The 22,984-nt window shown below is 46.3% G+C and overlaps 1 protein-coding gene across 1 annotated transcript in view; it reads right to left on the bottom strand.

Annotated features, from left to right (window-relative positions):
* LOC311223751 (uncharacterized protein) overlaps positions 1-22,984 on the bottom strand; it is a gene marked incomplete at both ends in the record, with an annotated part of 318,597 nt that overhangs the window by 169,775 nt on the left and 125,838 nt on the right. The window contains 10 exon segments of the mRNA XM_084308521.1: positions 3,428-3,564; positions 4,274-4,621; positions 5,108-5,272; positions 6,248-6,346; positions 7,954-8,170; positions 17,613-17,791; positions 18,145-18,489; positions 19,412-19,738; positions 21,013-21,132; positions 21,755-21,982. Of these exon segments, the coding sequence (XP_084164647.1) occupies positions 3,428-3,564; positions 4,274-4,621; positions 5,108-5,272; positions 6,248-6,346; positions 7,954-8,170; positions 17,613-17,791; positions 18,145-18,489; positions 19,412-19,738; positions 21,013-21,132; positions 21,755-21,982 (2,165 nt within the window).

Below are 22,984 nucleotides of genomic sequence, written 5' to 3' on the forward strand. Positions count from 1 at the left end.
AATATACGGGGTGTAGGCTACTGACTGACTGCGCTCCGCGTAGCTTGATTGATTGATTGATTGAAAAGTTTATTAACAGATTGCAGAATGGGTACAGTACAGTACAGCTCAGTACATACAATTGTTAATTGGGGATGCAGACCAACTTTCGTCTTGTTTACATCAGGGTCCCCCATTTTCAATTCATCATAAATCATAAAGCTCAACTCGTTATTATTTTGCGCACAGACCGCCGAAACACGGGAACGTTTTGATTATATTTAAAAGGCTTTACGTTAAACGAAACAAGTGGAATTTCGAAGCTGTAAGCAGAATAAGTCATATGAATATAGTGTTCTTCCCCCTTTTTACTGTATAAGAAAGAATAGAAAACGCATTGCAATGACACCATGCAGATAGTGGACAGACTATGTATATGATGGGATTCAAGTTCGCGTTTTTGTTGCTCATAGGCATGCTGTCAGAGTATGATATCTTAATCAAACATTCTAGAACATTTGTCGTCACAGATCATGTCCTAATAGAACATAGGCTATGGCATGGATCGTGATATTGTGTGGACTGTAATTATTACTGTACCGGTACCACCCATTGTGACAACAGCCTTGTGAGTCCCGCACACAAACATGATGGAATTCAAGTTCATGTATTGAAAGGCATGCCTACATCATACATGCAGTGAGATTCATTGTTCTTGTATATGCTCTCTATTATTGTTTATATAGGCTACCCAATACTGACATCAAAATAGATTGTAGTATGCCTCTAGAAATCATATGCAGCAGGTAGAAAATTGACGGGAGATCCATCGCGATTTGGAATAGAATTGAGGAGAACTTTAATCCCTGGGTATCAATCAAACAACACGGGAAAAGGCAGTCATATTCCAGCGCGGTCTTTATTAGCCGACAACAAAATAGATGCCTCTAAAAATCATATAGCCAATCGAACACAACTAATAAAGGCATTCATATTACAGCACGGTTATAATGACACACAACCAACGCCAAACAGTGGTCAACGAACGGTCTTTATTAGTATTCTGAGCTGTCCAGGCAGAATTGCAGCAATGGTCTTAGGGAGCCGTTGATATCTGACATCACCGTTTACAAGTCCGCCTTTTATTATTTATCCCATAATACGCGATAGTGTCTTCTTGGTTCGACAGCAGTGAACAATCTTCGTGGAGTTTCTCAGGGTTCCGCTCGGGTCAGTCCATTATTTCACATCCCATGGGGGGTGTTTCCTCATTTTCATGACCATATATGGATAATCATGCACGAGCATTGACGGTAGAACAAAGTGGTATTCATCAACACGGAGGGGCATAGAGCCTGCGTACGCACCGTGTGATGAATCCCGACTTCCCTGTGCGTACACTAGTTCTACATTCCGTGCTTACGTGTGGAAATAGAAATGTTCTACGCACACTATTGATGAATGAGGGCCCAGGAAGATGGTAAATGTCACTCTGTGCTCAGTGATGCAGTGTTGAATTTATTACAATTCAATAAGCAACACTTCCTAAATGAATGCACTAGGAGCACACGCCACAGTGAGTGAGTCCAGCAGTCCAGTAGTTCAGAGTGAGTCAGTCCATCCCCTTCGTACGGAGAGGTTTGTGTGGTCAGTTAAAATAATACATAACCAGGTGCGCCTGGGGATGTGGTGTTCTGATCACAGTGTGCCTTGGCACCAGAACGCTTGGACAGCAAGTGCTACCGGCCCACTGTTTACACATCGAGCTCCAGCTAATTGCCCGGGAGAACTGTTCGATGATCTGACACGACTATCTGTAAAAACTGATCGAAATGACCAGAGTGTATACTGGCCACAGTCTCTAATACAGACAACTATGCATATTTGTATTGTCAGCTAGATGCTTGTTCGTCTTTTTATTGCAGGATTTTATTGTTTCAAAGAAGTGGACGGAAGAGGTGTCACCGGTGAATGAATGAATGAATGAATGAAAACTTTATTTAACAGATTGCAGAATGGGTACAATACATTACGGCTCAATACATACAATTGTTAAGGGGATGCAGACCTGAGAAAGACGTTTGTCTTGTTTCCATCAGGGTCCCCCATTTTCAATTCGGTGTGAGTCAGTCCCGTCGTGCATCGTTTCTCAAGGAGTGTGCTGTGCAGTTATTTCCAGATGTGAATTCTGAGAGGAACGTTTAATTATCTATGTTTAGACAACTATGCTACGCTATTACGCCATTCTTGGTGTTTTTTTTCATTTCTTTTTTTCATCCAACCTTTTTGACACTGAGGTTTTGCCTCATTTATAGTGACGTTGAATATACAACTAAAAGAGATAGAATAACACAAAAGTAATCACAGCGCGACAAGAAAAACAAGATAAAAACAGGAAACAACAGCATTTCAATTGTTATTAATCAAAGCTTTAAACTGACCAAAGGTTGGAAGACTATCAGACTTTAAAGTGCATTGAAGGGCATTGCCACAATACGGAGCACTAAAGGAGGAGGCCAACATTAGAGCATCGGGGAACCTTAAAGGAACACGCCAACATTTAGGGAAATTAGCATACCATCTTCTCAAGAGAGAGACAAGAAGACAGATGCCAGTTTCCTCTCTGTGCGTTCAGTAGAAAGCTATCTGGCTGCATGTTAGCCTAGCTTAGCACAATGAATGGAAGTGGACATGACCGGTTAGCCTAGGCATTGTCCAACTAACACTTCTCCCGAAGGCTAACCGGTCGTGTCCGCTTCAATTCATTGTGCTAAGCTAGGCTACCATGAAGCCAGATAGCTTTCTAATGAACGCACAGAGAGGAAATCTTATTGTCTCTCTCTGGAGAAGACGGTAAGCTAATTTCCCTAAATGTTGGCGTGTTCCTTTAAGCTTGAGAAAAATCACTTGAGCGAGTTTGATAAGAACTCAGAATTCCAATCCAACATGGTTGTAATGTAAGGGGGTTGCTTTACCAACAAGAGCTTTGAAAATAAACACATACCAGTGTTTCCACCAGTGTGTGTGTTTGTGTGGTCTGGTTCCTTCCCCACAGGACCAAGCTCCGCACCATGGGGGCGCCCGGGCCTTCTGTTCGGCTGCTCCTCGCCTGTGGAACGCCCTCCCTGACTACCTCAGAGCACCACAGACCACTGCTTCCTTTAAAAGAGGACTTAAAACATACCTCTTCACGAAAGCCTTCCCTTAGTTTTAACCTTTTTATACATGCCTTTTTTATGCTTTTATGTCTTGTTTTTAATTGCCTATGTTTTTAAAGTCTGTTTTTACTCTGTAGCACTCTGAGATTTGGTTTCCAAATATAGAGTGCACTATAAATCGAATGTATTATTATTATTATTATTATTATTATTATTATTATTATTATTATTATTATTATTATTATTATTATTATTATTATTATTATTATTATTATTATTATTATTATTACCTGTCATGCTGCTGGCTGAGGGACTCCACCGTAGTGATGACGTCCCCGGGCATCTCCTCCGCCGCGGCCGCTGACCTCACATCCTGTCGCAAGGCGTCCATCTTCACACACAAACCTTCCAGTGACCGTTCACACTTCTGGGAGGAGGAGGAGACGACACGACGGTTTTAACCCTTTCACTGCGACAATACACAGAAGGTTAACCCTTTCACTGCCACAAGACAGCAGGTTAACCATTTCACTGCCACACTACAGAAGGTTAACCCTTTACTATCACACTACGTCACAACCTCCCAACACTAGAAGATTTAAGAGGAATATATACGCATGAATGCTGCATGTTCTCCGAGTATTCTTTGATGAATCCTTTTGTTACAGCATCGGTTACTACAGTGGCTATTGGTTTAAATCACATAGACAATCGGTAACATGCATGTTGATTCAAGTATCAGTATTGGGGTCTATTCACTTTAGATCTTGTGTATTTCCAAATAAAATCAAAGATTAAAAAATGTCAGTTACTATACTAATACTATTATCCTATACTAAGACTATTATTACCACTACTACTATTACTACTACTACTACTACTACTACTACTACTACTACTACTACTACTACTACTACTACTACTACTACTACTACTACTACTACTACTACTACTACTACTACTACTACTACTACTGCTACTACTAATGCTACTACTACTACTACTACTACTACTACTACTACTACTACTACTACTACACTACTACTACTACTACTACTACTACTACTACTACTACTACTACTACTACTACTACAGTACTAGAGAACTCTGGATCACGTCCAGTCAGTAGTAGTAACCTGCAGACTCTGCCAGTACTGCTGCAGTTGTGGGATGTTGTTCTGTGGCTCGCTGAAGCCGAGCGCCTGGTCCAGAGAACGCAGCTCCCACTGCAGGGCCGCCCCTCTCTCCTTCAGCCCCTTGGCCCTCCTGGCCTGTTGCCCGACCAGCTCGTCCAGCCGGGCCCCGTACTCCGCCAGGCGCTCCTTCACCTCCTTCTGGGAGGAGGCGAGGAGCTGGTGGAGGTGGCTGACCTCCAGTGTCAGGGCGTCCCGACCTCCGGGGGTGCAGAGGCTCAGGAGGCTGTCTTTGAGCAGGTCGAGCTCCTTCATCTCCCTCTCCTCCCGGTCCACCGTCTGGAGCAGAGCCTGGGGAGGCGCAGGGGAGGAGCAGGGGAGGAGCAGGGGGAGGAGCAGGGGAGGAGCAGGGGAGGAGCAGGGGGAGGAGCAGGGGAGGAGCAGGGGAGGAGCAGGGGGAGGAGCAGGGGGAGGAGCAGGGGGAGGAGCAGGGGAGGGCACAGGGGGGGAGCAGGGGAGGAGCAGGGGAAGGAGCAGGGGAAGGAGCAGGGGGGGAGCAGGGGAGGAGCAGGGGGACGAGCAGGGGAGGAGCAGGGGAGGAGCAGGGGAGGGCACAGGGGAGGAGCAGGGGGAGGAGCAGGGGAAGAGCAGGGGGAGGAGCAGGGGAGGAGCAGGGGGAGGAGCAGGGGGAGGAAGACAACGCAGCATTAGAAGGGATGGAATGGGGATTCCCATGTAATAAAACAACGTGTTTTTTTTATTGTGTGAATTGGCACGAGATGTGAGCCGTGGTGGTGGAAGATGTAACCCGTTCAGGGTGGTGCTGCTCCGGCTGACCTTGAGGGTGTTGACGGCGCTGTGCCGACCCTGTCTGTCGGTGGGCGGAGCTCCCAGCCCCTTCACCTGCTCCCTCAGCCAGTCCTGAGCCGCGCCGTGTTGCTCCACCAGCTGAGTGCACTGACGGTCAGTCAGGATACCCATCTCCAAGCTGGCACCCACCTCCTATAGACACACATACAGCAGCAATATATTGGGATATTTTGCGTGCAAATATCAAATAAAACAGGTGATGTATATATATATTAGGGGTGGGAATCACCAGAGGCCTCACGATACGATACTATCACGATACTTGAGTCACGATACGATAGTATTGCGATGCTAAATATATTGCGATATGCTGAGTATTGCGATATTAATATTGCAATATATTGCGATTTATTACCTTTTTTCAACTGCAAAGTATAACTTTATCAACGTGTTTTATCTAATCAAATAAAGTTCAGTCTGTTCATCTCACTTCAATAATTTCTATTGCAGAACATGGTATTTTCTCAAGCAGACAGATGTAAACACTGTAATCTGTGTTGCATGTACCTGACAAACTGAACTGTTTGTATTACAGTCATATTCCAACTTAACTGAATACACGTGTGTGCGTGTGTATGTGGACTACTGTACTATTACAGGTATTGAAATGAACAATGCAACTTCCTTATACAAAAAAAAAGAAATACAAAAAAGAAAGAAAAAGATTTTTTTATGAATAATTAAATATCGATACTTGGCGTCCCTGTATCGATACAGTATCGCCACGTAAAGTATCGCGATACTACTACGTATCGATTTTTTTTCCCACCCCTAATATATATATATATATATTTATTGCATCATTTGTGACATGCTCTATCAAAATCATGTTACAAATTATGTTGTAACAGCACATTTCTACGTGGATTTATGTCAACATATTGATTTCTGGTCATTTTTTTTTTTTTTTTAACAACATCTTGGCTTTCAGAATATCAAACTCTTTTCACCATTCAAAAAAATAAATGTATATGTGGTAGAAAATATCAGCCATCGATTATAAAAGAGGCAGAATCGTTTGAACACATTAACAACATCCATGTAATAGTGATAATAAATTAAATGATAACTGTGACAACACTATACAGATACAGATAGTAAACCCACAGTGAGCTCTTTGAGCAGGGCAGGGATGGTCTCCTCCATGGCGGCCCAGGAGGGGTCTGTCCAGCTGGGGTCCTGGGTGACCTGGAACAGCTCTGTGCCCTGGGGGTGTGTGTACGTGGGGAAAGAAGTGAGAATTGAATTGAATTGAATTGTATTGAAATCTTTATTTCGAACATGCAATGAATACAAACAAACAATAACAAAAGCAAAACACAACTCAATCTACATGTTCAAAAGGAGTAGGAAGAAGTATACACTTATTTAATCCTACCCATTTTCCACTACTCAAATGAGTGTACTATTTTAAAACATAAAAAAGAAAAGAAAATATATATATATATATGCAAAAAAAAAAAAAAAAACTATATGGTATGTAAAACATGAAAGAAATAAAATAAAAATGTAAACACCCGTGAATATCAAGTCCCTTCCTCATCCCTGTACCTTGTGAACATCATTTCCTTATACATCAGTTTGAATTGTCTCATGTTTGGACATTGCTTTAGCACCACATTTAGACTGTTCCACAGTTTCACTCCACATATCGAGATGCAGTGTCTTCTCATGGTAGTGCGTACATTTAGCACTTTTAAATTGTGTTCTCCCCTCAGATTATAACCCCCCTCCCTATCAAAGAACAATTCTTGAATGTTTCTTGGAAGTGCATGACTTTTTGCTTTATACATTAATTGTGCCGTTTTAAATTCCACAAGATCATTTAACTTCAATGTCTTTGACTCCAAAAACAATATGTTAGTGTGATCACGATCACCTGCAATCATTCTCATACAATGCCTTGTGGATTAAGTTGTGAAATAAGAATCACTAATCATTTACTACAGTCATCCTACACCTACAGTATGTAACCTTAAAAGCACTTCACCAAAAAAACGATGCTGATTTATTGTGCACATAATCTCACACACAATAATTTAATTGAGCTGTAATTAACATAAGGATGTAATGTCCCTGATGATATCACTGGTGGCCATATTGAAACTCCTTTACTCTCAATAACTAAATCAAACAAAAATTTTTGATTATGTGTTGAGATTATGTGCAAAATAAGTCACTGGTGAAGTGCCCCTTTAAGATTTCTGATATTTTCAGTAACTAACAATCAGATGAGCCTTACAAAAAAAAAAAAAAAAAAAACATACAAAATGACAAAATAAACACAGTGTCCTGTCTCAACCGGTCAAGTTCAAGTTTTGTTTTATTTGTCACATATAAGGTACATTACAGTGAAATGCTTGGTTCTGTATGACCCTCCTGAGATTGTGCTTCATACAGTAAAAAAAGTTTAAAAGTAAAGACCAACACTATACAAAATATACAATATACAAAACTAAAATGTACAAAATGCTAAAAAAAATAAACTAAATGCAAAAATAAGGTAGAGAGGTAGTGCAAATTTGTAGGAATTAATATATACAAATATGGTGTATTGTTTAAAAGGTGTTTAACCCCTTAAGCTTACCCCCCATTTTGCAGAAAACTAAAGTGATTTGCATACCTTTTTTGCAAAGCTTAGGTTTATACTTTATACTTATAGCACATGCATGAGTCTGGTTTCTTTTGAAAGTTAACCTTCTGAAGTTGCTTGTATGTATTAGAGGAACATAGGTTTGAACACACTGAAATCAAATATGTTCTCCTTACTTTGTGAGTGAATGTAACACCTATGTGTGTTATAACATCCCTACCTGAGTGCGGAGGGCGGAGAGAACCGGGCCGAGGGCTCTGGTTCTGTCCAGGAGGGAGCGGGCCTGCTCCACAGCCTCCCTGCGGTCTCCCAGGCCCGGCCAGGGGAAGAGGCGAGGCAGGTCGGCCGCTTGCTTCTGGACCTCTGCCAGGCGGGCCTGGGCCTGGCTGCGCTCGATCTGACCGGACAACAGGCGGTCCAGGACGCCCTTCAGCGGTCTGAGACACAGACGACAGCACAGGATTAGGAAAATAACTAGGGATGTTCGATATTGGCTTCTTTACCGATATCCGATATAACGCTATTGTCCAACTCTTAACACTTTGAGTGCCAGCCACGAGAAATCTCGTTAGTTCATGCGATGCGTTGAGTGCCAACCGACGAGAAATCTTGTTTTTAATCGTTCTTTTTTTTATTATCGATTTCCATAAATTTTTCAATCAATCTAGCCTCACGTTACCAGTGGGGATCTGTCTGAGCTCGAACAGGGAAAATACCGCCCCCTATCGTCTCACCGGATGGTATTGCACCCCATTGGATTGGACTGAATGAAATGGATGGGAAAAAAATTGTCTGGAATCCACATTTTACTTGTCAGGCATGTAACCGGAGACGATCCCAGTCATTGCCCACCCTCAGAACAGCATGGATTATGTATTTCCAGTACCCAGCGTTGGATCAATAAATAAAGATATTTGGAATGGCGATCAAGAATTGGAATAATCTTTTTGGAGAACATCTGATCTGAGGTAAGGAATCTATTTTACCAGTCTTGGGATAATCAGAGCCCTTTTCACCTACTGTATATATCAGCGTGTCCCATATGTGTGTGTGTGGCTGTGAGTGTGTGTGTGCTGATCAGGAAATAAGATAATCGATTTTTCAGCCCGCTTCTCTAGCGTGCATAAGTACACATATACTATCGATAATCTAGCGTTTATTTGAAAACGATTCATAAATAGGCCGAAAGATGACAACGTGTTTTGTGTATTCCACTAAAGAGCTATTATCACGGAATCTTTATTTTTTTCTGGAAGTTTAAAAAAACTAGGGTTTTTCAAAATGGTATAACACGGAAATGAACCGATTAAAAAACAATCCGTTTCGACAATGTTGACTGCAAACAAGTCATTGATAAGCGACGGGCGTATTAGACACATAGCCATAATTTAAGATATAGTTTATGCGTTCGCAAATATGATCGCCCTCCATTGACTACAGCGTTCGCACTCAAGCGCTATTTTTGGCTCCCCCTGCTGAATGTTAATTTCTGATACCGATATCAACCGATACCGATATATGCGGGGTTTCCCCCCCAAAAAAACAAAATTATTTCAGGTAATTAACATTACATATCTCTTGTTGTGGAATTAACATTATGCATACTTTTGACAATAAATAAAATAAGAATTTGTTCTTACTTGCTTGGGTAAATAAATGTAATTTTCATTTTTTTGAAAAACGATACAGATATTTTCCGACATCCCTAATGATAACATACTATAATGTGGCATTTGATGGATGCTTTTATCTAAAGTGCCTTACAGTAGCATGCATGTCTACATTTTGAAAGGAACACGCCGAAATTATGGGAAATGCACTTACCGTCTTCTCCAGAGTCAGGCAAGAAGATAGATACCGATCTCCTCTCGGTGTGTTCAGTAGAAAGCTATATGGCTGCAAGCTAGCCTAGCTTAGCACAAATTAATGGAGGCGGATATGGACCAGCTAGCCTAGCTGTTGGCCAAAAACACCTCTCCCACGCTAGTGGTTCGTGTCCACTTCCATTAATTTGTGCTAAGCTAGGCTAGTTTGCAGCCGTATAGCTTTCTACTGAAGTCACAGAGAGGACATTGGTATCCACAGTAACTTCTTGTCTGACTCTGGGGAAGATTGTAAGTGCATTTCCCATGATGTCGGTGTGTTCCTTTAATAAGTGTGCTTGTGTGGTGTGTAAGTCACTTAAAATTAAGGTGCTCTTGTGTGTACGCTCATGTGATCATTCAAAGTCTATCCATCAGCAGTGGCGAATCCTCCTGGAAGCCAAGGGAAGCCAGGCTTCCCCATTATTAAAATATGAATTAATATGAAATATGAAATATGAAATAAAAAAAATAAAATAAAATGTTATATATAGTTTACAATAATAATAAAAAAATCATTATTTTTCATATCTGTGTTATAATTTTTTTTTTTTAATGTCTCCCTCTTCTCCTTCTCACTCTCTCTAACACACTGTCTGTGAGGTTTTGCCCGCTGCTCACTACCTTTTCTCTGTCTTCTTTAAGCCTACTGTTAGGAATTCCCTATTCTCTGTCTTCTTTAAGCCTACTGTTAGGAATTCCCTATTCTCTGTCTTCTTTAAGCCTACTGTTAGGAATTCCCTACTCACTCTCTCTAGCCCCCACCCTCTCGTTCCTTACCCTTAGTGGCCACACCTGTTTGATATTCTATTATCTCTCGCACCTGTGGTGGCAGGCTAATTAGTCCCCCTGTGGGCTTTAAATACCAGGGCGCTTCCCCTCGTTTTGGCGTGGGGTCGTGTTGTATTCATGCCGAGTCATATTCCTAACATCTAGACTCTTTTCGGGAGATCCTTCTGTTCTACCAATGCTGTAAGATGGACCTCTCCAGCCTTGAGATGTTTGCTCCAGCCTTCGTCTGCTGTCGCCGTAGCCTGTGGAGGAGACTGTTCTGCGCTCCCTGTAACTTCCACGGGAGGCACCTCAGCGTTCCACTGCAGACCCCAGCGCAGCTGTTCGTCCTGACGCACATCTAGACCAACGCGCATCTCCCGGACCCTCGAGCTTGGCACGCTCCTCCGTTCCAGCGCACTGACGCGCATCTCCCGGACCCTCGAGCTTGGCACGCTCCTCCGTTCCAGCGCACTGACGCGCATCTCCCGGACCCTCGAGCTTGGCACGCTCCTCCGTTCCAGCGCACTGACGCGCATCTCCCGGACCCTCGAGCTTGGCACGCTCCTCCGTTCCAGCGCACTGACGCGCATCTCCCGGACCCTCGAGCTTGGCACGCTCCTCCGTTCCAGCGCACTGACGCGCATCTCCCGGACCCTCGAGCTTGGCACGCTCCTCCGTTCCAGCGCACAGATGCGCATCTTCCAGACCTTCGAGCTTGGCACGCTCCTCCGTACCAGCGCACTGACGCGCATCTTCCAGACCTTCGAGCTTGGCACACTCCTCCTCGCAGACGCACCCCTAGGCGTCTCTCGGTTCCGACAGCGGCTACCCGGTGGACGACGCTCTCGCCACCGCCACTGTCCCGACGCGCACACCAAGGTGTGGCGCGCACTCTGTTCCTCGGCTCCGACAGCGGCTACCCGGTGGACGACGCTCTCGCCACCGCCACTGTTCCGACGCGCACACCAAGGTGTGGCGCGCACTCTGTTCCTCGCTCCGACAGTGGCTACCCGGTGGACGACATCCTCGCCACCGCCACTGTTCCAGCTCCCTGTTCCGACGCGCACACCAAGGTGTGGCGCGCACTCTGTTCCTCGCTCCGACAGTGGCTACCCGGTGGACGACATCCTCGCCACCGCCACTGTTCCAGCTCCCTGTTCCGACGCGCACACCAAGGTGTGGCGCGCACTCTGTTCCTCGCTCCGACAGTGGCTACCCGGTGGACGACATCCTCGCCACCGCCACTGTTTCCAGCTCCCTGTTCCGACGCGCACACCAAGGTGTGGCGCGCACTCTGTTCCTCGGCTCCGACAGCGGCTACCCGGTGGACGATGCCCTCGTCACCGCCACTGTTCCAGCACTCTGATCCTCGGCTCCGACAGCGGCTACCCGGTGGACGACATCCTCGTCACCGCCGCTGTTCCAGCACCCTGTTCCTCGGCTCGGACAGCCAGCCACCCGGTGGCGATGCCCTCGCCCCGTTGCTGTCCCCTTACCATTACGCATACGCCGGGGTGAGTTTTGATTGTGATGTCACTCACCCAGCGTAGTGCCCTTGCCCCCGTTCCCACTGCTGTCCCTGTACCTTTACGCATACGCCTGGGTGAGTTTTGATTGTGATGTCACTCACTCAGCGTAAATGCCCCTTGCCCTCGTCCCGCTGCTGTTCCCCAGCGTATTGCCTCTGTTTTTGGTTCTCACTTAGAATAGTATTTTTGGACTTTACATCTCCCCCTGTGTGTTTGTCACACGAAGATATTATTACTTTGTTCACTTTGTTATTTGGACTGTTCTGCACCTGCTCTGTTTTTTCCCTTTGTGCATTAACTATCTCCTCTGTCCTGCAGAGCGGCCCAGATGATTTCCACCAGTCCTCCCCAGTTCCTCCCTGTTCCCCAGCCCGCCTCCGCGGGCCTCAGTCCCCTCTGTCTCTAGTTTCTCCCCTTCTAGTTCCACCTAGTCCCTAGTCCTCTATCCCTAGTTCTCCTAGTCCCTAGTCCTCTATCCCTAGTTCTCCTAGTCCCTAGTCCTCTATCCCTAGTTCTCCTAGTCCCTAGTCCTCTATCCCTAGTTCTCCTAGTCCCTAGTCCTCTATCCCTAGTTCTCCTAGTCCCTAGTCCTCTATCCCTAGTTCTCCTAGTCCCTAGTCCTCTATCCCTAGTTCTCCTAGTCCCTAGTCCTCTATCCCTAGTTCTCCTAGTCCCTAGTCCTCTATCCCTAGTTCTCCTAGTCCCTAGTCCTCTATCCCTAGTTCTCCTAGTCCCTAGTCCTCTATCCCTAGCTCTCCTAGTCCCTAGTCCTCTCTCCCTAGTTCTCCTTGTCCCTGGTTTACCTAGTCTCTAGTTCCTCTGTCCCAAGGCGTTCCCTTAACCTTCCCTTAGGCGTTCCCTTACCTTCCCATAGTGTTCCCTTTTCCTGCCCGCCTCTTAAAGGCACCTTTCCTTCCCCTCATACTATATTCCTGTATTTGTGATTCTCCCTTAAAGGGACAGTGCCCTTTTCCCTGTATTTCCCTGTTGTTCAATAAATATCTGTTTCTTGGCAAACCATCATACCTGTCTTGTGTTGTGCGATTGGGGTCGGTTACAAACCATAACAGTACGACCCCAACAAGTCTACGACCCCAGCCAGCACAGACTGTGTATGTTGAGTTTGCCTTTTTTTTTCTTGTTCCCTCTAGCTCCCCTGTTAGCCCTGTTAGCTTCCCTGTTAGCCCAGTTTAGCTTCCTTGTTAGTCCTGTTTAGCTCCTTTGTTAGCCTGTTACTCCCCTGTTTAGCTTGTTAGTCTCCCCGGTTAGCTCCCCTGTTTGCTTCCCGTTTTGCCCTGTTTGACCCCCCTGTAGCTAGCCATGCCCTGGCAGCTAACCCAGTCCCTCAGCAGAGCCCCTGTCTGCTAGCTTAGCCCCGGCTGCTAGCACAGCCTCTATGTTTATGCAGCCCTTGCTGCTGGCTTAGGCCCTGTAGCTAGCCATGCCCTGGCGGCTAACCCAGTTTCCCTCTGCATGGCCCCGGTCTGCTAGCTTGGCCCCGGCTGTTAGCACAGCCTCTATGTTAATGCAGCCTTGCAGCTGGCATGGGCCCTGTAGCTAGCCAGGCCCAAGCAGCTAACCCGGTCCCTCTGCATGGCCTCCACTTTTTTGTGTAGTTTTTCTCACACAGCTAGGACTGTCCTTCCAGCTAGCTTGTGCTCTCATGCTGGTCCAGCCCTGTCTGCCAGCCTAGCTCCGGCAGCTAGCGCAGCCTCTATGTTGATGTAGCAGTACAGCTAGCATAGGCCCTGTAGCTATCAGTGCCCTGGCAGCTACCCTTTCCCTCTGCTAGCCTGGCTCCGGCAGCTTGCGCAGCCTCTATGTTGATGTAGCAGTACAGCTAGCATAGGCCCTGTAGCTATCAGTGCCCTGGCAGCTAACCTTCCCTCTGCTAGCCCTTTCCCGGTGCTTCCATGGTTGCCCCTTATGTTCTCTAGACCAGTTCCTCTAGACTAGTTCTCTAGACCCAGTTCCTCTAGACCAGTTCCTCTAGACCAGTTCCCCCAGTTGCCCCTCTGCTACCCTAGTTACCCCTCGGCGACCCTGTTTCTTTTGCTAGCCCCACTCTTGTGGTGGCTTCCCCTGCTGGCTTGGCCAGTACCTCTTGTTTTGTCCCCCTGCCACTCTGTCTGTATTTGTTTTGGGTCGCCGGGTGGCTCCCGTTGGAGGGGGGGATACTGTGAGGTTTTGCCCGCTGCTCACTACCTTTTCTCTGTCTTCTTTAAGCCTACTGTTAGGAATTCCCTATTCTCTGTCTTCTTTAAGCCTACTGTTAGGAATTCCCTATTCTCTGTCTTCTTTAAGCCTACTGTTAGGAATTCCCTACTCACTCTCTCTAGCCCCCACCCTCTCGTTCCTTACCCTTAGTGGCCACACCTGTTTGATATTCTATTATCTCTCGCACCTGTGGTGGCAGGCTAATTAGTCCCCCTGTGGGCTTTAAATACCAGGGCGCTTCCCCTCGTTTTGGCGTGGGGTCGTGTTGTATTCATGCCGAGTCATATTCCTAACATCTAGACTCTTTTCGGGAGATCCTCTGGTCTACCAATGCTGTAAGATGGACCTCTCCAGCCTTGAGATGTTTGCTCCAGCCTTCGTCTGCTGTCGCCGTAGCCTGTGGAGGAGACTGTTCTGCGCTCCCTGTAACTTCCACGGGAGGCACCTCAGCGTTCCACTGCAGACCCCAGCGCAGCTGTTCGTCCTGACGCACATCTAGACCAACGCGCATCTCCCGGACCCTCGAGCTTGGCACGCTCCTCCGTTCCAGCGCACTGACGCGCATCTCCCGGACCCTCGAGCTTGGCACGCTCCTCCGTTCCAGCGCACTGACGCGCATCTCCCGGACCCTCGAGCTTGGCACGCTCCTCCGTTCCAGCGCACTGACGCGCATCTCCCGGACCCTCGAGCTTGGCACGCTCCTCCGTTCCAGCGCACTGACGCGCATCTCCCGGACCCTCGAGCTTGGCACGCTCCTCCGTTCCAGCGCACTGACGCGCATCTCCCGGACCCTCGAGCTTGGCACGCTCCTCCGTTCCAGCGCACAGATGCGCATCTTCCAGACCTTCGAGCTTGGCACGCTCCTCCGTACCAGCGCACTGACGCGCATCTTCCAGACCTTCGAGCTTGGCACACTCCTCCTCGCAGACGCACCCCTAGGCGTCTCTCGGTTCCGACAGCGGCTACCCGGTGGACGACGCTCTCGCCACCGCCACTGTCCCGACGCGCACACCAAGGTGTGGCGCGCACTCTGTTCCTCGGCTCCGACAGCGGCTACCCGGTGGACGACGCTCTCGCCACCGCCACTGTTCCGACGCGCACACCAAGGTGTGGCGCGCACTCTGTTCCTCGCTCCGACAGTGGCTACCCGGTGGACGACATCCTCGCCACCGCCACTGTTCCAGCTCCCTGTTCCGACGCGCACACCAAGGTGTGGCGCGCACTCTGTTCCTCGCTCCGACAGTGGCTACCCGGTGGACGACATCCTCGCCACCGCCACTGTTCCAGCTCCCTGTTCCGACGCGCACACCAAGGTGTGGCGCGCACTCTGTTCCTCGCTCCGACAGTGGCTACCCGGTGGACGACATCCTCGCCACCGCCACTGTTTCCAGCTCCCTGTTCCGACGCGCACACCAAGGTGTGGCGCGCACTCTGTTCCTCGGCTCCGACAGCGGCTACCCGGTGGACGATGCCCTCGTCACCGCCACTGTTCCAGCACTCTGATCCTCGGCTCCGACAGCGGCTACCCGGTGGACGACATCCTCGTCACCGCCGCTGTTCCAGCACCCTGTTCCTCGGCTCGGACAGCCAGCCACCCGGTGGCGATGCCCTCGCCCCGTTGCTGTCCCCTTACCATTACGCATACGCCGGGGTGAGTTTTGATTGTGATGTCACTCACTCAGCGTAGTGCCCTTGCCCCCGTTCCCACTGCTGTCCCTGTACCTTTACGCATACGCCTGGGTGAGTTTTGATTGTGATGTCACTCACTCAGCGTAAATGCCCCTTGCCCTCGTCCCGCTGCTGTTCCCCAGCGTATTGCCTCTGTTTTTGGTTCTCACTTAGAATAGTATTTTTGGACTTTACATCTCCCCCTGTGTGTTTGTCACACGAAGATATTATTACTTTGTTCACTTTGTTATTTGGACTGTTCTGCACCTGCTCTGTTTTTTCCCTTTGTGCATTAACTATCTCCTCTGTCCTGCAGAGCGGCCCAGATGATTTCCACCAGTCCTCCCCAGTTCCTCCCTGTTCCCCAGCCCGCCTCCGCGGGCCTCAGTCCCCTCTGTCTCTAGTTTCTCCCCTTCTAGTTCCACCTAGTCCCTAGTCCTCTATCCCTAGTTCTCCTAGTCCCTAGTCCTCTATCCCTAGTTCTCCTAGTCCCTAGTCCTCTATCCCTAGTTCTCCTAGTCCCTAGTCCTCTATCCCTAGTTCTCCTAGTCCCTAGTCCTCTATCCCTAGTTCTCCTAGTCCCTAGTCCTCTATCCCTAGTTCTCCTAGTCCCTAGTCCTCTATCCCTAGTTCTCCTAGTCCCTAGTCCTCTATCCCTAGTTCTCCTAGTCCCTAGTCCTCTATCCCTAGTTCTCCTAGTCCCTAGTCCTCTATCCCTAGTTCTCCTAGTCCCTAGTCCTCTATCCCTAGCTCTCCTAGTCCCTAGTCCTCTCTCCCTAGTTCTCCTTGTCCCTGGTTTACCTAGTCTCTAGTTCCTCTGTCCCAAGGCGTTCCCTTAACCTTCCCTTAGGCGTTCCCTTACCTTCCCATAGTGTTCCCTTTTCCTGCCCGCCTCTTAAAGGCACCTTTCCTTCCCCTCATACTATATTCCTGTATTTGTGATTCTCCCTTAAAGGGACAGTGCCCTTTTCCCTGTATTTCCCTGTTGTTCAATAAATATCTGTTTCTTGGCAAACCATCATACCTGTCTTGTGTTGTGCGATTGGGGTCGGTTACAAACCATAACACTGTCAGACTCACTGAGCAGAGGCAGTCACTCTGTGCTCACTGCAGCAGAGGAGGCAGAGGGGAGGTGTCTTTCTCTAGCATCCACCATGTGATTCATGCTTGTGGAGTCCAAAACCAATAATAGCCAATAAGATTCGAGCCTAGGCAAAGCGCTTCCCACACCTTAAAACGGGTCCGTCAGCAAACTAAGTACTCTAGCCTCTGCACCCTGTTATTTTACCCACGCGACGCCACTGTCCATCAGTAGTCTGTTTGCCCGGTGGAAGTAGCTGTTCTCTTGGATGTGGACCTGAGAGACTGTGGTTATGGCTGGGCAATTTATCGATTAATTTGAATTAATGATTTAGGACGATTTAAAAAAAATTAAATGGATTTTCAAAAAAAAAAAAAATATATATATATATATATATATATATATATATATTATTATTATTATTATTATTATTATTATTATTATTATTATTATTATTATTATTATTATTATTATTATTATTATTATTATTATTATTATTATTATTATTATTATTATTATTATTATTATTATTATTATATATATTTTTTAAGTGAAGATTGGTGAAAGTTAGGTTTGCACTTCAATCCCAATAGGAAAATTTTATTTGAATGATTTCCTTGGCGTTTCTAAAATCGATTAAAATCGTAAATCGGATGTGGTGTGAAAAAATCTGAGATAAAAATTTTAGGCCATATCGCCCAGCCCTAACTGTGGTACATACAGAAAAGAGGAGAACGTGTTCCTGTACCTCTGCACCTCCTCGGCCGTCTTCAGAACAGTCCTCCACTCCTCCTCCACGTCTCTCACTGTCTGCTGAACCTCTCGCCTCCTGCTCTCCACCAGGTCGTGGCTTTCAGACAGACTCTGGCTTCGTCTCCGCAGATCCTGTAGCTTGGAGTCTCCCATTGGTCTGGAGGCCAGGATGGTCTGTGTGGGGAGAACACAGTTTCATGAAGCAACACATCACAGACAATCAGTCCTCTCTGCTAGAGGAGCAAACCTGTAGAACTGCCGACTCACTTTTAACTGAGCTTTCAATAGAGGTGTTAAATCATGACTGAAAGAGAAACAAAATTTTTCTAACTTTTTCTTTTCTTTCTTTTTTCAACCAATATCTTAAAAATATAAAATACTGAACAAGGATGGCTATGGTTATCTGAAAGGATGTGGTTATCTGTACAGGATAATATGGTTATATGAAAGGATGGCTATGGTTATCCGAAAGGATGGCTATGGTTATCTGAAAGGATGGCTATGGTTATCTGAAAGGCATGTGTTACCTGTGCCTTGTTGAGCCTCTCCTCGATCTGAGCCAGGCTGCCCTGAGTCCCACCACCCAGGGACCCGGCCTGCTGCTGCATCTCCCTGACCCAGGCCTGGCTGCTCTCCGCCTGGGCACGGAAGCCCTCCTGCTCCCTGGACAGAGCGTACTGGACCTCCGCCTTGCCGAGGGCCTCCTCCGTGGCCTTCAGCGCCGTCCTCCACTCCTCCTCCAGGCCCCTGACGGTCTGCTGGACCTCCCGTCTCCTGCTCTCCTCCAGGTCCGGGCTGTCGAACAGAGCCTGGCCTCGTCTCCTCAGCTCCTGGAGCTTAGAGTCTCCCTCGGGCTTGGAGCTCAGGATGACCTGAGGAGGACACACAGAAGACTTTACAGTTCAAGTTCAAGTTTCTTTATTAGTTGTCATACAAAAATACAGAATACTTTTATATGAAATACTTTTTTCTGTTTTGCTCCTGAGAGTGTGCTAGATACAAAATAGATAATACAAAGTATAAAATAGAAAGTCAAAAGTACGTAAACAAGTGTAAACAAAAGTGTTCAATATACATAAATTATACAATATACAATACAGAGTAGAAAAAAATAGTAACTGAGTTACAATACAGTACAATGCAGAAATGGGATGAGGTACAATTTAGGGTAAGGTGCAATGAGGTATGAGTTGTAGTGCAAATCTCTTTACCAATAAATATAAAGTGTGTTAAAGTGTCTAAAGTGGGTAAAGTGGGTGCTACAGTGAGTTGTTTATTTAAAGTGAGTGTGTACGTGTGGATGTGTGTGCTGTGAGTGTATTTGATGGTTTGTTACATAGCGTTATTGTCGTTGAGAGTTCAAGATAAGCCAACAGGGCAACAAAGGCCTAAAACATATAGTTGCTTGTTTACAATAGTTGAACCACTTGGTGTCTGCACATCATCCAGAACTAAGTCATTTGTTACTCTGACAATACATCCTGACAAGAGAGACTCAAAAGGAACTTCTATCCCCAGGCCATCAGGATGCTCAATGTGGACTCTATGCAACACTAACTCGTCCATTCTACATTCACTGTAACACAACATCCACATGCACACATCCACTCTTTAACACTACACCATATTTTATAAGTGTTTCTTTCATTTTGTACATTTTAGTTTTGTATATTGTATATTTTGTATGGTGTTTGGTCTTTATTCTTTTACTCTTTACTGTATGAAGCATGTACGATAACTTTATATGTGACAGGCATTTTTTGTTTTACTTGACATGAACAACTTTGAACCAACCTGTGCAGACTGTATCTTCTTCTCTGTATCTTCCTGACTGCCCAGAGAGCGCAGGCTTTGCTGCTGTCCTTCAACCCAGGCTCTGGCGTTCTTCCTCTGGGTCTCAAAGTCTCTAAAGTCGGCCTCTAGAGCCAGCCGCCTCTCAGCCTGACCCTGGGCTTGTTTCGCCTCCTGCTGGACCTTCCTCCACGCCTCCTCCAGGTCCACGACTGCCTGCTGAACCTGTCGTCTCCTGCTCTCATCCAGGTTCTGTTCAGACAGTTTCTGACCTCGGCTCCTGAGCTCCTGCAGTCTGGTGTCTCCTTCTGGTCTAGACGCCAGGATGGCCTGAGAACAACACAGGTAAACACACATCCAATAGTAAACAAACACATTGTTGCCTCCTAATTAACTAACTAACTAACTAACTAACTAACTAACTAACTAACTAACTAACTAACTAACTAACTAACTAACTAACTAACTAACTAACTAACTAACTACCTACCTACCTACCTACCTACCTACCTACTTACCTACCTACCTACCTACCTAACTACCTAACTACCTAACTAACTAACTAACTAACTAACTAACTAACTAACTAACTAACTAACTAACTAACTAACTACCAACCTAACTAACTACCGACATACCTAACTAACTAAGTAACTAACTAAGTAACTAACTAAGTAACTAACTAAGTAACTAACTAACTAACTAACTAACTAACTAACTAACTAACTAACTAACTAACTAACTACCTAACTAACTAACTAACTAGCTAACTAACTAACTATCGACCTAACCAACTAATTAACTTACTAACTTATTAACGCACTTACTAACTAACTAACTAACTAACTAACTAGCTAACTAACTAACCAACTAACTAACTAGCCAACCAACTACCTAACTAACTTACTAACTACCTAACTAACAGACTAACAAACTTACAAATTAACTAACTACCTACCTACCTACCTACCTACCTACCTACCTACCTACTAACTACCTACCTACCTACCTACCTACCTACCTACCTACCTACCTACCTACCTACCTACCTACCTACCTACCTACCTACCTACCTAACTACCTACCTACCTAACTAACTAACTACCTACCTACCTACCTACCTACCTACCTACCTATCTACCTACCTACCTACCTACCTACCTACCTACCTACCTACCTACCTACCTACCTACCTACCTACCTACCTACCTACCTACCTAACTAACTAACTAACTACCTAGCTAACTACCTAACTACCTACTAACTATAGTAGCCTCCTCTCCCTCAGGTCTGCAGTGAAGCATAGATAGAAGAAAACAACCACAAATTGTGTTGACAACAGCTATCATACTAATATAAAACCATTACAATATCATATCAAATCTTGAGTGAAGAGCTATTGATCGCTGCCTCAGGTCCTTGCCTGGTGTCCATACACTATAGTTACAGTATAAGTATAAGTCTTTGATGAACAAGCTATTTTGTCTGATCAAAAGTATTACCTTTGCAAATGGTAACAAATTGAATTAATCCAATTTACATCAGAACTAATTAACTCCAAGCGATATCTTTGTCTGAAAGCACATTCTTAGCTGAAGACTCACCTGTGCTGAGTGTAGTCTGTCCTCAGCCTTGGTCTGGCTGTCCTCACCAGTAGTCAGGCGTTGCTTGTGGTCTTTGAACCAGGCATCTGTCTCTTGCTTATGAGTGTCAAATTCTCTCAACTGGTAAAAGGAGAAGATACCCACAAGTTGAATTAATATAAATTGTACTGATTCCTCCAGTAACATTTTCACCAAAAATTTCCTTTTTAGATGCAAAGCCCCTCAATGACCGGCGATGTCAATAACTCACTCACTCATTCAGTAATTCACTCAAATTTTGCCAGTCTGCCCCTAGTGGCAGCTGACAAGTGTGGCCCTTTGTGTGAGACCAGTTCAATCTACGTGAGAATGCTTCGCATCACTGACACTGTGTGTCCTTGTTTAAAGGTGCTATAGTTAACATTCAGCCACTAGACGTCGCACTAGAGCATCAGCATGTGCATGTAATTTTTCCAACCAGGTGCATTCCACGTGGGGAATGGGAAGTAGGGAGGGGATACATGCACGCAACAAGTAAACAACATTACATTTTGGACCCACGAACATTTTCTAAATTAATTCATTAAATTAATCAATATTATTTGGGGGGGGGGAGCAATACCTTTATTCCAGACCTTTCTAAAAGCTCTGTGGATGTATTATTATTATTATTATTATTATTATTATTATAATAATTGTTTTATGATTACTTAATTTTTTTTTGTCTATAGCGCCTTTAAGAAAAACTATTAGCTTCCTTCACCTCCCACACTCTCAGCTCGTTCTCCAGGGCGGCCTGCGTCTCCGTCTCGTCCAGGACTTGCTTGGCCGCCTGCAGGACCGCCCTCCACTGCTCCTCCGTCTCTCGGACCGTCCGCTGGACCTCCTGCTTCCTACCGTCCAACACGTCCTGATGGTCGCACACGGTCTGGCCGCGCCTCCTCAGGTTGTTCACCTTACAGTCTCCCTCGGGCTTGGAGCTCAACACGCCCTGTGAAGAAGAGCACAGATGTTATTCCTTATCTATTGTAAGGGGCTGATGGGGAATGGTGATTGATGGCTTCTATGTTCCTGCATGATGGCTCCTCCCAATGGAGAGAAGAGGACTGACAGCTTCGCACACACACAGACCCACATACACACAGCTGTCTGCCAATTAGTGGGAAGCCCACCTCCAATTGTGCGTTCGGCTGAACGGGCCACTCTCTGTAGTCTGCTACGGTCTTGTGCGGTGCTATTCCCAAACCAGGAGGTGATATTGCCAGTCAGGAGGCTCTCTATTGTGCATGAGTAGAAGTTCTTAGGGATCTTCTGACTCACTTGGAACTTCCTTAAGCACCTAAGGAAGTAGAGGCGTTGCCGTGCCTTCTTGATAACACTGTCAATGTGTGTGGTCCATGTCAAGTCCTCGGATATGTGGACTCCGAGGTACTTAAAACTGTTCACTCTCTCAACCGGTGCCCCGTCGATGCTGAGGGGGCTGTAGTCCCTGACCCCCGACCTCCTAAAGTCCACAATCATCTCTTTTGTTTTGCTGACGTTCAGACAGAGGCAGTTCTCCTGACACCACTGTGACAGATTATTTACCTCTTCCAGGTAGGCCCTCTCATCGTTGGCAGAGATCAGGCCCACCACTACTGTGTCGTCAGCAAATTTGATGATTGTGTTGTTCCACTGTGCCACACAGTCATGTGTGTACAGGGAGTAGAGGAGGGGGCTCAGAACACAGCCCTGGGGGGCCCCTATGTTGAGCGTGATGGATGAGGAGGTGCAGTTGCCTGCTCTCACCACCTGGGGTCTACCTGTCAGGAAGTCCAAGACCCACTGGCAGAGGTCATAGTTCAAGCCCAGGTCCCTGTGCTTGGCTATGAGTTTGGAGGGGACTATGGTATTGAATGCTGAGATGTAGTCGATGAAAAGCATTCTCACATAGTTTCCCTGCCTCTTGTCCAGGTGTGATGCTGCTGTGTGCAGGGCTATGGCGTCCTCCGTG

The sequence above is a fragment of the Notolepis coatsorum genome (genome assembly GCF_963971535.1).
Source record: "Notolepis coatsorum genome assembly, chromosome: 2".
NCBI lineage: Eukaryota > Metazoa > Chordata > Actinopteri > Aulopiformes > Paralepididae > Notolepis > Notolepis coatsorum.